The sequence below is a fragment of the Micromys minutus genome (genome assembly GCF_963924665.1).
Source record: "Micromys minutus genome assembly, chromosome: 5".
NCBI classification, from domain to species: domain Eukaryota; kingdom Metazoa; phylum Chordata; class Mammalia; order Rodentia; family Muridae; genus Micromys; species Micromys minutus.
In genome coordinates, this window is record NC_137974.1 from 50,199,074 (window position 1) to 50,214,356 (window position 15,283).

General features: G+C 39.0%; 1 protein-coding gene across 1 annotated transcript in view; it reads right to left on the bottom strand.

Annotated features, from left to right (window-relative positions):
* Nucleotides 1-2,738: 2,738 nt before the first annotated feature.
* ST6GAL2 (ST6 beta-galactoside alpha-2,6-sialyltransferase 2) overlaps nucleotides 2,739-15,283 on the bottom strand; it is a gene marked incomplete at both ends in the record, with an annotated part of 30,031 nt that continues 17,486 nt past the window's right edge. Inside the window, one exon of the mRNA XM_080917433.1 lies at nucleotides 2,739-3,010. Within this exon, the coding sequence (XP_080773559.1) occupies nucleotides 2,739-3,010 (272 nt within the window). The remainder of the gene's footprint in view (nucleotides 3,011-15,283) is intronic.

The following is a 15,283-nucleotide window of genomic DNA, read 5'->3' on the forward strand; positions in this document are numbered from 1 at the left end:
TATATGTTTACATGTAACTTGTGTTTGACTACCACTTGTCCCTCCAGAATCTGCAACAGATCAGGCATAGTCAACCACATGGGGTTGTTATTCCACAGAGTTGTCTGTAGTTAAGCATGTTCATACATTTTCTCTTGCCTCGTGTGAGCAGTAGAGACTCAAGTTAGAGGGAATCGTGGAGTAGCTGGATTGTCATTACAACTCTGCTGCCTATGTAATAGGAACAACAAAAATATCAAGAAACAGTGATATTTTCTCAAAACACAAAGGACAATGACATCTGTCACTCCTCAGGGTGGAACAAGCAGCACCAAGTGGCTTCTGGTAGCACCATGATGACCTTACCAGAGTCCGTTCACAGAAGAGGCCAGATAGATCTGGAAGAGCCAGAACCAGAGCCATGAAGAAATGAGGTGGGACAATGTTTAATGTTGCTATTCCACAGGTACTGTGGGTTCATTTTAGGATGGTAAATGCGGTGTTGAAATATTTAATCAATGTCTGGCAAAATATTGCCAGTTGGGACCCATTTCGTTAATACAAGAAAAAGGCACCATATTAGCCATCATTGCGTGAGCATCTGCTAAGGTATTTAAACTTTTAAATACAAGAGTGTGTAGCCAACAGCATATTAATATGTGTGCCATATTTTCTGAATATTTAACAGACTCTGATTCCCACAAGTCTTTAGGGCTATAGCAAATTAAAAAATTAATGAATGGTTTTCACCTTCTTATAACCCAGGTAAAACTGAGAGAAGCTTTTTAAAGGTACATGTGTGGCAACAGAATGATATTTAACAACCTTTAATGTATTTTTGGAGCTTTTGAATTTAGAATTTTACACTGACCTCCATAAGTTATTCTCTAAGCAAAGTCTCAGGCCACTGGAGGGCATTGTTGTGGATAATAAGTATGCCTTGTAAGTGAATCCCCTTCAAGAGTATAAAAAGAAACTTACTAGTTATGATCATTTAAAATGGCAAAAGATGAAAGATCTAAAAATCTCCAAGGATCCCAGGAGAAAATGAACAGTGGGAGTTACAGAGATGATTAGACATGTCAGCATGATGACAAAGCTAAGATTTCATGAGATTACATAGTTGGACCAGGCTGAGTAGATGATGCTCACTCAGAATAGGCTGTCAGCAGATACCTCATAACTGCAAACTCGACTTCTCTCACTTCACTGCTATAGCAATACACTGGAACATTTGCAGTCTGCCTTCAGCTCTGCAGGGGGCAATACCCAAATAGAAACTGGCCTCTGAAAACCTTGCTTCCTCAGGAAGTAATCATTAGAGCATTCCAGAACAAATTTATAGCGAAATAATTTTTCCTACAATACTTTGATAGCCACACATTTTGCAAGGAGGTAGGGTGGTACATTTAATTAAACTGATATTGTCATTTTCAAAAAGTCTTAACTGTGAGTTGCTTTGATCTGATATTGAAATAACACCTAGCCTGTTTAATTATAGAATTCTAAAGTGCTTATCTTCCACTATCTTCTTAGAAAAACAAACAAAAAGTCCCCACAAACAGATATGTTAATAACAGGAGGCTCATTCTGGATACAGATACACACAGGGAAGAACACTTTCTCCTCCCTGTGCCTTTGTCACACATAGATTCACGTTGTTAAAAAACAGTTCTGTTGTTCCATTACATTCTTAACACAAAACATACTCACAGAAAACAAAGATGGGTTCCTAGCTGTTTATGCTTAGAACTGGGCAACATTCAGAGCACAAGGGTCAAGTTTGTAATAGTTGAGAAAAGCCTACAAGAGCTTCCTATAGAACTGACAGGGGAGTGTGTATCCCATGAGGCTCAGAGTGCATGTTTCAATTCTTTATCGTTCGAAAGGAACAAGTGTGTGCCCTGGCTGACCTGAAGGGATGCAGTAACTGTCCAGCATATCCCTGGCTTGTGTAAGAGCTACAGAGTCATCTGAAGGCCAAGAATATAAAGCTGAAAACCCAGAGTTGGGACACCTGCCTGACCAGTTATGACCTTGCTCACAACACATGCTCTGCCTCCTGTGTGTGCCAAGTGTTGCTAGCTAGGTGCAGTATGTTGCAGACAGACAAAGGTCCTGTTCTTTGTTGCCAGCAGAAATTTCATTTGGCCTCTGAGATTACTTGCTGTGGAACATTTGTACTTTTGTAAGTGTGGCTTGCTTCTCAGTTGCACTGGGAAGAGAGCAACAGGAAGCAAAGCAGCGAAACTACTGTTGAAAATCATGTCCCTAACAAGATACACGAAGAAATGTCAAACACGGCTGAGTGAGAATGCAGACATTCACCAAAGATTCCAGGGTGCTTAATGAGAAACACAATGTATAGATAATTGCTTGCTACAGGACCTCAACTTGGATATTTCTAGGTGGAAACCGTATCATCAGCAGTATCAGCCCAACTTATAGCTGGAACCACCTGTGATAACAAGAGTCCCTGCTGTAGAGGTTAACATGTTTAGAGGTATCATGCCCATGAGTAAAACATCTGTTATCTATGTATCTTGTTTTGGCTTCTTCTTGGGTGGATTTGAAGTTCCATATCTATATTCAAAGCGGTAATAATTACCCAATGGCTTAGACTAGAAAGAATTCTCATGGCCACTAAGTTACAGTTTGAAGACAACACATGTATAAATCTACTTTCAAGTATTTTTTTTTCTGTGACTTTGAGGACAACAGTAGTACCTTATTGCACATCAGTTCCCAAGAGTTCCATTTTAAGTGTGTGTATTGTTAGGCCTGGTTACTGGGCACCTCAGGGTCCGGAAGCCTGGCAGGACCACCTTGCCCTTGTGATGCAAATCTGCCTGGGTGCCGGTGTTAAGGCGCTGCACCAGGAGCTTTTCATAGAGCAGTGGGTGGTAGGCACCCAAGGTGCAGGCTGCATCGTAGTACAGCTCATGGTAGTGGCAAAGCTCTGTCTGTCGAACAGACGGGATGTACTCATACACGTGCACCTCTCCACACATAGACATCATGATGAGGATTCCTGACAAGAAAGGAAATGAAAATACAGTAAGTAACTCCAAGAAAGGGAACAATTTTTACTAGTTTTTTATTTATTTACTCATTTATATTGGTTCTGGAGTTGTGGTGACGGACAGGAACGTCTATGGTGAGATACACACTCTTTACATTTGCAGTGTTACAGCTTCCGTTAGGAAGAGTGGTTAGTTTGGATTATATAAAGATATAATAATGCATGTATCCATTCATTTGGTCAGTTATTACTGCAGACCTAAACGGAGTGACAACGAGAAAATCGATTACAGGGGGACCTTGCTCCGAAGTGTGACTCACAACGTCCAGTTTACTCTCCTGTGTTAAGTAAACAATTGTATCCTCTGTGGGCTGTTATGACACATAACAAATGGCATAAAAATACGATTGTGAACGTTTATTAGAAACTGAATACAAGCTATTCTTCAGATGATTCTAAAGTAGAACCTTACAGTGAAACAGCTCCAAAAAATTGTATTAAGATGTAGACTTTAAGACATATATTAACAAAGTCATGTTTTCCAGTTGTATCTGAAAAGCTACACTTATAGTTTGGGCTACGTTCAAGCAGAAGGACTGTTTGAGCCCAGGATTTCTAGACAAACTATTGTACAGGAGAATAGTGGATGAGAAAATAGGCAGGATTACAACAGTGATGAATAAGTTGTAATTCTCATAAAGGCTGACAACTGATGCTGTTTCCATTAGACAGTTATAAAATCCTAAATGATGCTATTGCCCTTCATTCAGGCTGGTCTTTCATTCTTTCTCTCTTCCTTTCTCTTTCTTTCTTCCTTTATTTCTTTTGTTCATTTTTGATTGTTTTATTTGGGAGGGGTTGTTTGTTTTGCATAACCATCATAGAGTTGTGAGATCAGCCCTCAACATGTAGTGAAAATTAACCTTGATTTGAGATCCTCCTTCCCTAGCTGTTAACATTCTGGAGTTAAATATATGTGAATCTCCATCTCACACCAGTCAGAATGGCTAACATCAAAAACTCAAGTGACAGCAGATGCTGGCAAGGGTGCAGAGAAAGAGGAACACTTCTCCACTGTTGGTGGGATTGTAAACTGGTACAATCACTTGGGAAATCAGTCTGGCAATTCCTCAGAAAATTTGACATAGTACTACCTAAGGACCCAGCTATATGACTCCTGGGCATATATCCAAAAGAAGCTCCAACATCTAACAAGAACACATGATCCACCATGTTCGTAGCAGCCTTATTTATAATAGTCAAAAGCTGGAAAGAACCCAGATGTCCTTCAGAAGAAATTAAATGTACCGTAGAAATTGTGGTACATTTACACAATGGAGTACTACTTAGCTATTAAAACAATGACTTCATGAAATTCCTAGACAAACGGATGGAACTTGAAGCTATCACCCTTAGTGAGGTGACCCAGTCACAAAAGAACACTCATAGTATGTACTCACTCATCGATAAGTGGATGCTTGTCCAAAAAGCTTAGAATACACAAGAATCAATTCACAGAAATTATGAAACTCAAAAAGAAGGAAGGCCAGAAGGTGAATGCCCCAGTCCTTCTTAGAAGGGAGAAGAAAATGCTCACTGGAGGAAATAAAGGGACAAATAGAGGAGCAGGGATTGGAGAAAAGATCATCCAAAGACTGCCTCACCTGGGGATCTATCCAATATGCAGCCACCAAACCTAGTCACTATCGCTGATGCCAAGAAGTGCTTACTGGCAGGAATCTGATATGGATGCCTCCTCAGAGGCTCTACCAGAACCATACTGATACAGAGGAGGATGCTTGCAGCTAACCATCAGACTGAACACGAGGACCCCAATGAAGGAGCTAGAGAAAGGACTTAAAGAGCTGAAAGGGTCTGCAACCCCATGGGAAGAACAAAATGATCAACTAACCAAATGCATCACAGCTCCCAGGGACTAAAACACCAACCAATAAGTTAGCACAGGGAGACCCACGGCCCCAGATGTACATGCAGCAGAGGACGGCATTCTCTGGCATCAATATGAGGAGAGGCCTTCGTTCCGGCGAAGGCTCAGGCTCCTTTTCTCAGTGTAGGGTTGGGAGAGGGAGCACCTTCAAGGAAACAATGGGGGGGTATAGGATTGGGGGAAGAGGATAATATCTCAAATGTAAATGCAGAGAATATTCAATAAAAAATATGTGAATCTGAGTCTGGTCAACTTGGAACTTGAAAATAATTATACTTAATCCATTATCTGAAAGTGATGACCTTACTTACTATGGACAAAATATAAAGTCACACTGTTTCTTCAGACTTTCATATTTTTTAAGAAATTAGTCAAATATAGACCACAGAAATTTAAAATCAAGGCTAGAAGTAGCCTCAGGAAAGGCTCATATAAATGTCTCCTGAGAGTATTTGCTAGAGCCTTACTGATACAGATGAGAATGACTGAGCTTGGGGACCCCAATGAAGGAGTTAGCTGAAGGAGCGGAAGGAGTTTGCAACCCCATAGGAAGAACAACAATATCAACTGACCACACCCCCAGAGCTCCCAGGAACTAAACCACCAACCACAGAGTACATGGAGGGATCCGTGGCTCTAGCATTATATATGTAGCAGAGGATGGCATTGTCTAGCATCAACTGGTCCTGTGTAGGCCTGTTTCCCCAGTGTAGGGAACTGCCTGGGTGGTGAGGCGGGACTGGGTGGATGGGAGGATCAGTGGACCCATAGAAGCAGGGGGAGGGGGATGGGAGAGGGGGAATTGGAAAGAGGAAAACATTTAAAATGTAAATACATAAAATATCCAATAAAAATAAAAAAAATTATAATCCATGTAATAATATTTAAAGGCCAATTTTAGTTCATTTACATTATGTCATTTGATTCATTATTTATAGAAAAATGCAAAAAGTTTTAATACATTTTATATCCCCATAAATAAGGACTTAATTGGCTTCTTATTTTTGCATCATTATTCTCAGTTTGAAAAGAATATTGGAAAAAATGGATCCTAAGGTTCAATATAATAAAAGTAGGAAATTATGAATTATTATCAAGCATGCAATTTTTACATATGTACTAAACAGCCTAAAATTATAATGCTTGCTTCTGTGAATTTTAAAAGTATTATTTACAATATTATCAGTAGAAGTTGCCCTTGCAAAACTGATTGTTAATGGTTTATATAATAAAATAATTTGCAATATTATTTTAAATTTTTTAAGTATTACTTTCAATAACATCAGTAGAGGCTGTCTTTGAAAAATATGGATGGAATGTTAGTGGTTTATATATTTAAAAATTGGCAGTGATATATTTCAAACCAGCTCAGTGTCTGGTATGTTAGACTTCTGGCTACATGTTACCTGTTAAGATGGAGAAGGCTGGCATTTCCTGAATTGCTTGGGCATTCTATGTATAACACCAGCAGTGAACCAGGTCTTAACACTCTCAGTGAGTTGAACCACTTTCTATAGAAATAATTAACCTGGTGTGGTCAAGAGATGCTGTAGGAATCCAATAAAGCATTTTTTATTCAAATAGGCTTCAGCTAAATTAATGACTTCATGTCAAAATTCAAAGGTGCAATTGCTAGTCTCTAACTAGGGATGATAGAGAGAAATGCTGATGAACTAAAGCACTGTCTGAAGAAACAGTTCCTTTTGGGTCATCTAAATGGTCCTGCTTGCATTACCTAAGTAATAGCATTGGATAGCTAACCAGGTACTGGGTACTGGGAAACGAGTATGTATGCTCACAATGGTCACCTAACCATAAAGTTTGGGGCTTAAGGAAATAGCTTAAAAGAAAGAAAAATTATATCACATATAGAAATATTTTAAAATATGTATTGCTACATGTTTAGGTGATGTTTCATTGACATAATTGCTTCATGATATCAAAGACTCTGAAAGAATAAAGAAATTAACAGTTAAAAAAAACATAAAGAGAAGGCATATATCCTCATATCAAGGCTGAAAAAAAAACTAGTAGAAGGGAAAAAGGGATCAGGCAAAAGAATCAGAGCCACCACATTCCCACTCTTAGGAGTGTAACAACAACAACAAAAAGCTAAAGAATCAGAGAGCCTAGTGTGGATCAGTGCAGACTCCGCGGTTGCTGTTTCAGTCTCTGTGAGCTCCTAGGAGCCCTGCTTAGTTGATTATGTGGGACACGTTCTCCTGGTGTCCCCAATACCTCCGGCTCCTACAATCTTTTCTCTCCTATGTCTAGTCTTATCGAATCTAGTTATGCTGAGTTTGGTTGATATCACTGGGAAGCCTGCTCTTTTTCTGAAGGGAGAGAGGAGGGGCATTTTGAAGGAGAGAGACCAGAGGCTTTGGTCACAATGTATTGTATGAGAGAAGAATAAAACCAAACAAAACCAAAACAAACAATCAATTAAAAAAAAAACAGGCAACAATTATGCTATGCAACTAACTCAATGCCCTATGAAAGGCTACTTTTACCTTCACTAGGCATTTAACACGGAAGCAGTGTGTTTCTGTTTGGGAGTATGGCATTATTTTATATACTCTAACAAATCTTTACACGAAGAACATCAGACTTATAGCTAAGTATTACTACCATTAAGACGTCCTTAGCCACATGAAAGCATTATTACAAAGGCTTGCTCATGGATTTTAAAAATGGGGTTAAGAGCTAGCAAGTTATGTCCCTGATTTTTTTCAGGTCTTTGTAGATTCCAAGATCTTAATTACAAAGTCACACAGAAGAAGGTGAGCATCCTGCAGGAGATATACTTTACAAAGATGATTGTCCAGAAGTTATCTATGTCCTATCCACCCATTTTCGCATAAGATTGTGAATGTGTACTGGCCCAGTAAGAGCTCTCTGGGGGCACATTTGTCATACCTGGATGCGGTATATAATATATAATACCTCCAGGATTCTTTTGACTTTCATACTCATGAAATGGATTTTTGGGAAAATAAATGTGTTTGTTTTGGTATCAGCTAAACAATTTATTGTATCCTGACACCAAGGCTGATAAGCTTGATTCCCAGTATACACATGGTGGAAAAACATAATCAGCTCCTTCAAATTGTCCTTTTACCTCTACATATGAGGTATGGGTTATACATGCAAGCACATAGACACACATAAAGACAGAGAGAGAGAAAGAAAGAAAGAAAGATAGATAGATAGAGAGAGAGAGAGAGAGAGGGAGAGAGAGAGAGAGAGAGAGAGAGAGAGAGAGAGAGAGAGAGAGAGAGAGAGAAAGAGAGAGAATTTTAAAAGTAAGGTCTTTCACTTACTTTTAAGTAATAACTAAGTCATCAAGTTGAAATAGATCCAGAATCATCTAAAAATGTTTTCACAGTTAATTTTCAACTATTAGTATATAATGATTAAATGTAATAAATATTCATATTTTAAATAATGATTCTTCAAAATATTTTGACAAGCAGAGTTCCTAATTTGTAACATTGATCTGATGTTTAAAATCAGAAAACATAGGACCAAACACTCAGGCCATTTGCCACCCAGAACAGCAGAGATCCAGGGACACAGGCCTGGCAAAACTGCACTGCGAGTAGCTGGGGTTCAGAGAGGGCTAGGAATAGCACGCTATAGGTGTGGCCCTCCGGTTGGAACAGGGGAGCAGGAACTCTGCTATAGAGACACAGGTCCACCCGAAAGGCCCTTGCATGTGGAACAAAAGCTTAATCCATTTGCCACCTAAAACAACAGAGATCCAAGGACACAGGCCAGGTACACAGGAGAGACAGGAACTAATCACTGACAACAAGACCATGTATAGTCATGGCAAGAGGAAAGCAAAAGAAGTTAACCAATGGAAACCAAGACAACCTGGCAACATCAGACCCAGCTCTACGATCACATTAAAAAGTAGAATGCTAAACACTCAAGAAAAAGAAGACTCAGACCTGAAATCATACCTCAAGATCATGATGGCGATCTTTGAGAAGTGTGTGAATAACTCACTTAAACAAGAATGGGAGGAAAAGCATAAAGAAATCGAAGCTTTTAAAGAGGAAACACAAAAAACACTCAAAGAAATCAAAGCACCAGAGGAAAACAGAACCAAAGAGATGAAAAAATTCAAGAAGGAGTTCCAAATGGAAATGGAAACAATAAAGAAAACACTAAAAGAGACAACCCTGGAGATAGAAAACACAAAAAAGAAATCAGGAGTCACAGATGCAAGCATCTCCAACAGACTACAAGAGATGGAAAAGAGAATCTCGGGGGCCAAAGTCAACATTGAAAACATAGACTAAACAGTCAGAGAAGATGCAAAAGCCAAAAAGCTCCTAACCCAAAATGTCCAGGAGATCCAGGACACAATGAGAAGACCAAACCTAAGGATATTAGGAATAGAAGAGGGCGAAGAATATCAACTAAGAGGCGAGGCACAGTAAATATCTTCAACAAAATCGTAGAAAAAAATTTTCCTACCCTTAAGAATGAGATGACCATGAGCATAAAAGAAGCCTACAGAACTCCAAATAGAGTGAACCAGAAAAGAAATTCCTCCTGACAATAATAGTCAAAATGCCAAGTGCCCAAAGCAAAGAAAGAAAAGCAGTAAGGGAAAAAGGTCAGATAACATATAAAGGCAGACCAATCAGAATCATACCCGACTTCTCAACAGAGACTATGATAGCTAGAAGATCCTGGACAGACATCATGCAGACCCTAAGAGAGCACAAGTGCCAGCCCAAGCTGCTGTACCCAGCAAAACTATCAATCACCATAGAAGGAGAGACCAAGATATTCCAGGACAAAACTAAATTTACACAATATCTGACCACAAACCCAGCACTACAATGAATTATACGTGGAAAACCCAATACAAGAAGGGAAACTACATCCTAGTAAAAACAAGAAAATACCTAAGCAAGAAAACTAAAAGAAGAAAGACACACAGGCACAATTCTACCTCTAAAAGCAACAATAGCAGGAAACAGCAACCACTATTCCTTAATAGCTGTTAACATAAATGAACTCAATTCCCCAATAAAGAGACATAGGCTATCAGACTGGATACATAAACAGAATCTAGCATTTTGATGCATACAAAAAACTCCTCTCAGAGACAAAGACAGACACTATCTCAGAGTAAAAGGTTGGGAAAAATACTTCCAAGCAAACAGCCCCAAGAAGCAAGCTGGAGTGGCCATTCTAATATCAAATAACGTAGATTTTCAACCAAAAGTTATCAAAAAAGATAAGGAAGCACACTTTTTACTCATTACAGGGGAAATTTGTCAGGAGTAACTCCCAATCCTTAACATATATGCTCCAAATACAAGAGCACCCATATTCATAAAAGAAACCCTACTAAAGCTCAAAAAATACATTTCACCCCACACAATAATAGTGGGAGACCTCAACACCCCACTCTCATCAATGGACAGATCATGGAAACAGAAACTGAACAAGGAAACAATGAAACTAGCAGAGGTTATGAACCAATTGGAATTAACAGACATCTACAGAACATTTCATCCTAAAACGAAAGAATACACCTTCTTCTCAGCACCTCATGGCACCTTCTCCAAAATTCACCATATAATCGGTCACAAAACAAGCCTGAATAAGAAGACTGAAATACTCCCATGCAACCTATCAGATCACCATGGTCTAAGTCTGGTCTTTAATAACAACAAAGACAACAAAAAGCCCACATACACATGGAAACTAAACAATGCTCTACTAAACGATAGCATGGTCAAAGAAGAAATAAAGAAAGAAATAAAGGATTTTCTAGAATTCAATGAAAATGAAAACACAACATACCCAAACCTATGGGATGCAATGAAAGCAGCACTGAGAGGAAAACTCATAGCTCTGAGTGCTTCCAAAAACAAACTGGAGAGATCATACACTAGCAACTTGACAGCACAGCTGAAAGCTCTAGAACAAAAGGAAGCGGATACACCCAAGAAGAGCAGACAGCAGGAAATAATCAAACTCAGAGCAGAAATTGACCAAATAGAAACAAAAGGAACCATTCAAAGAATCAACAAAACCAAGAACTGGTTCTTTGAGAAAATTATCAAGATCGGTAAACCCTTAGCCAGACTAACTAGAGGGCAAAGAGAGAGTATCCAAATTAACAAAATCAGAAAGGAAATTGGCGATATAACAACTGAAACCGAGGAAATTCAAGAAATCACCAGATCCTACTACAATTAAAAAAATCAGAAAACATGATATTAATGTACTCATTCAGAATTTCAGAGGACTAACAACATTATAGATATTAAATTTTAATAAGTATCATATTAATATTAATAAATAAGTTATGATTTAATTTATTCAATTAATATATATTTACATTAATAGTTATAAATATTTACATATATCCTCTAGTTCATTTCTTATTATTTAAAGGTTGATTATCTTTATATGTATGTGTGTTTGCCTGTGTGAGTTTATGTGAACTGCATTCAGGAGCCTTGGAGATCAGAAATTGGCACCAGATTTCCTGAAAGTGGATTTACGGGTGGTTGTTTCCTGTCCTACATGTTCTTTCTGAGAACAGAGCCCAACCTTTCTGGGTAACAGGTCCTCTTAGCTATACAGCCATCTTTCCATCCCCCTAATCATTAACTTAAAATGATAATAAATCATCAGCTTTCATAAATTTTATGAACGTGAACTGCAAACCTCTGAAGTAGATGATTGCCCCAATCTGAGGTGTGAAGAAAAGGCCATAGAGAGCTTCCTTGAGTAATTAAAGAAGCCCCATTCTTTCCAAGAATATTGTTCTAAATGAAGCACTTTTGTTCAAATGAGGTTCTACTGGAGAAGCTAATTATGATAATGTGCAGGTTGTAAAGCCTAGAGGAAAAGGCTTAATACCTTGCTGGCATCTAGTCCCAATGTTGGCACAGCTCTGGGCTTACCAGGCAGCCTGTAACTGAGCAGGTGTTCTAGATATCTCTTGCCTGTACACTGTACGGCTGTTGAACTACCCTGCTTCAGCTGTGCAAACCAACCTAATAGGTTCCCTTTTGTAATGTACATGCATTCAAGGATCCTGGTTACACACATGTTTGATCATTTTTGACCCTATATATTTATTAGACACATAAAACAGCATGTATGAAAGTCAAAGAGATTAGAGGAATGAAGGAGACAAGTCATACTCAAGAACAGGAATATTAATTGGGGAGAGCAAGAGCTGGACAAAACACAACTGACTTCAAGAAAATCCAATATACACAAAATATATACCAACAGAAACTTAGTAAAATACATGGTTGTTTATGTCTAAGTTTTGTTTGTCCATTCTTGAGTAAAGAAAGGGAACATGGATACAAATGCAGTTAACATCTAGTAGAGCCAGAAGGGAAGATTTAATGCTAAACCATTCCAAAAGATAAAGATACGCACTATGCTTATTTAAATCTTGTACTATTTAAAGTAAACAAATAAAAGTAATTATCTCACTTGGGCTTGAGTGTGGACATAATTAAGTGATAAGTAGAAGGCATGTATGAGTTTTCAGTTTTCTCACGATACCCAAGCTCATCACCTTGTTGATATATCTATCAGTACAGAACGTACAGACTAACCTTATACAGTTCCTGCAACTTTGTTTCTTTCCACGAGGCTGAAAGTGGGGATCTGAATACCCCAGAACCAGCTTCAATGCCATCAGTGAGACTACAAGAAATGGAAATTCCAACCTGCTTCACTTATTCAGAATCTTTGGTCTGAAAGGCTTGAAGGTAGCTTTCAAACTGGCTCTCAATGGTTAGTGCCTGCCAGTAATGCCCCTGCCTCAGTCTCAGAGCAAAAATACTGACTTCTGTAGAAGAAAGAACACAGGCAGTCTAATAGCCTAGTAGAGGTGTGTGATCACAAGCTCTAGAAAAACTGATCCAGAATGTTCCTGGCAATCTGTCTTCCTATTACCTACTTGTACAAGGTCTGTAAGGTCATACCTACTGATCATTCTTTTTACTTGCTAAGCTTTGCATTGAAGAAATGTTTTACTAATATAGGTAGGTGGTATAAGACATGCTAAACTTTGAGAGCCCGTGAGCAAAAACTTGCTCATTCACCAAATACTGTCATTCCTCAGTTTCTGCAGAACTGGACTTAGGGCCCTGTACAGATCCCCAAACCGAAATGTGGTCATTATAACATGCCATAGGAATCTATGCACAAATTCCAGTCCATTTTATATATGTCCAGATTGCTTTTAATATGTAAAATAATGCACATGCTATTAAATACTTGTTATTGTGTGGGAAATAATGACAAAAGAAGAAGTCTGCACATAGACAAAATTTATTTTTTAAAAATATTTTCACCTTGAGGCTATTTGAATCTATGGATGTAGAACCCAGATATTGAGGACATTCACCTAATATGTACCAGCCTAAGAATAAGGACCTTATCAAAAAAGACACCCTAGAGATAATCTCTGTGCACTGTGTAACACCTGTCGATGAAAAGCTGATGGACAGTAAGTTGGGGCAGTACTAAAGGGTGGTACCTTTGGCATAGAGAGGGGAACGTTGGGAAAATGTCAGGAGGATTTGTCACTATGACTCAGAGAAAATCAGACATATAAAACTAATGAGAGGTAAGTAATCAGGTGGCAGAACTTAGATTCGTGTAAATGGGTTAATATTCAGTTAAAAGCTAACAGGAACCACACTGTCATTTTTTGGGAAGTTGAGTGGACATAGAAAAGGCCTAAATGGTTACAAGACCCTTTATAGTGCCTTGTAACCTTGAAGCAGCCTGCTCTTTCACCATCAGCTCAGGGTGTATGTGTTCGTCTCTGCACATCGATCTACACAATACTGCGTCTCTTTCACTGCACAGCAAGCACCAGGAAGACAGTCCCTTGTTTCTATTACCACCCTAGGTCTCACACTTGTATTTGAAGCACAGGAAGTGCTCAGTATTAGCTGTTATCACTGATGAACATGGCTTCTTCCTATGTGGCAGATTCATATCCCAGAACAAGTCTTTCAATGGGACCATAACACTTTATTTTGGGGTTCAGGGGAATCTCCCTGAGAAGGTAACCCCCCCCACTGGCGTCATTTCTGTACGAAGATATGTGTTTCTTGATTAAAACAGTGAGCTTATGATGTCTCTCCATTTTATGTGCTCAAACTCCTGAGTTTGTGTAAGAAAATGCATGATGTTTGTTGCATGGGCAATCACATGTGAAGCTACTTCCCACATATAGATTGCTGTTAGTGAAGGAAGTGACTCCTACTGTTTCACCTAGCAGACTGCTAGACAGTAGTATAGTGTATGGTGAGGAGGGCTTGCCTTGGGCTACTTCTGCATGAGAACCTCCTTGCTGACCAGCACCCAAGCACAGTGGTGAGTACATACTAAAGCATTCTAACCCACTTTGCCCCTGTGAAATGTGTTTTGTTCAGGAGCTAATGCTTACATCCTTAGAGATAACAGATGCTGGTTAATCAAGTTGACACTTCAACAAGACTTTAGAGCAGGAAAAAGGCATTTGATGCATACTTTTGGTCACAGCAACTGTATTTCTCTCTGCTTTCATGGAGCATTGGCCAATATAGTCCATGAGGGTAAAGGGCGTATGACTAAGAATAGGGGGATGGTTCAGAAGCCATGTGAGTATGCATAGTGAATGACCACACCAGGACTGGCTATGTGGAGACAGATCAATTTTACTTAGAGTAATCCAAGGCATCTCAAATTTGGGGAATTGAGGGTAGGGATGCCAAAATGAGTAAAGGTCACTGGCTGTGGACTTACAGTATGGAAATGCCTCATCAGCATGGAGAAACATTTCAGGAATCTCAGGTAGTAGCTGAACAGGTTCTTATCAGGAGAAAGGAAACTAATCCTGTAATCTGGCTACTGAACATTCCTCAAATGGAGGAATGTGGGTGTGCTTAGAATTTTCCAGACAAGGTCAGAGAAGAAAAAGCCCAACTAATGAAGGCAGTCTCCCATATTGCCCAGAGCCTAGAGGAGTTCTGGTCATAGTAGACTTTAATCTTATAAAACTTTCCCACAGCAACCAGACCAAACAAAAAGCAAAACAACAAACAAACAAACAACTCCCCTCCCCCCATAACACATTGATTTCATAGAAAGTTCTCTTGAGAAAGGGAGTGAGATGTGGTTAACATCATTTTACAGCTATTTGAAAATGTCAAATAACTGAGCAACAAAACTCCATCTTGTGCAGATCGAAGAGGAAGTACAAAGCCTACAACAATATGGGGTGCCCAGAGGACACTGCTAAAAGTAAGCCAGGTTGCTACCATTGCTCCTAGTGGTGA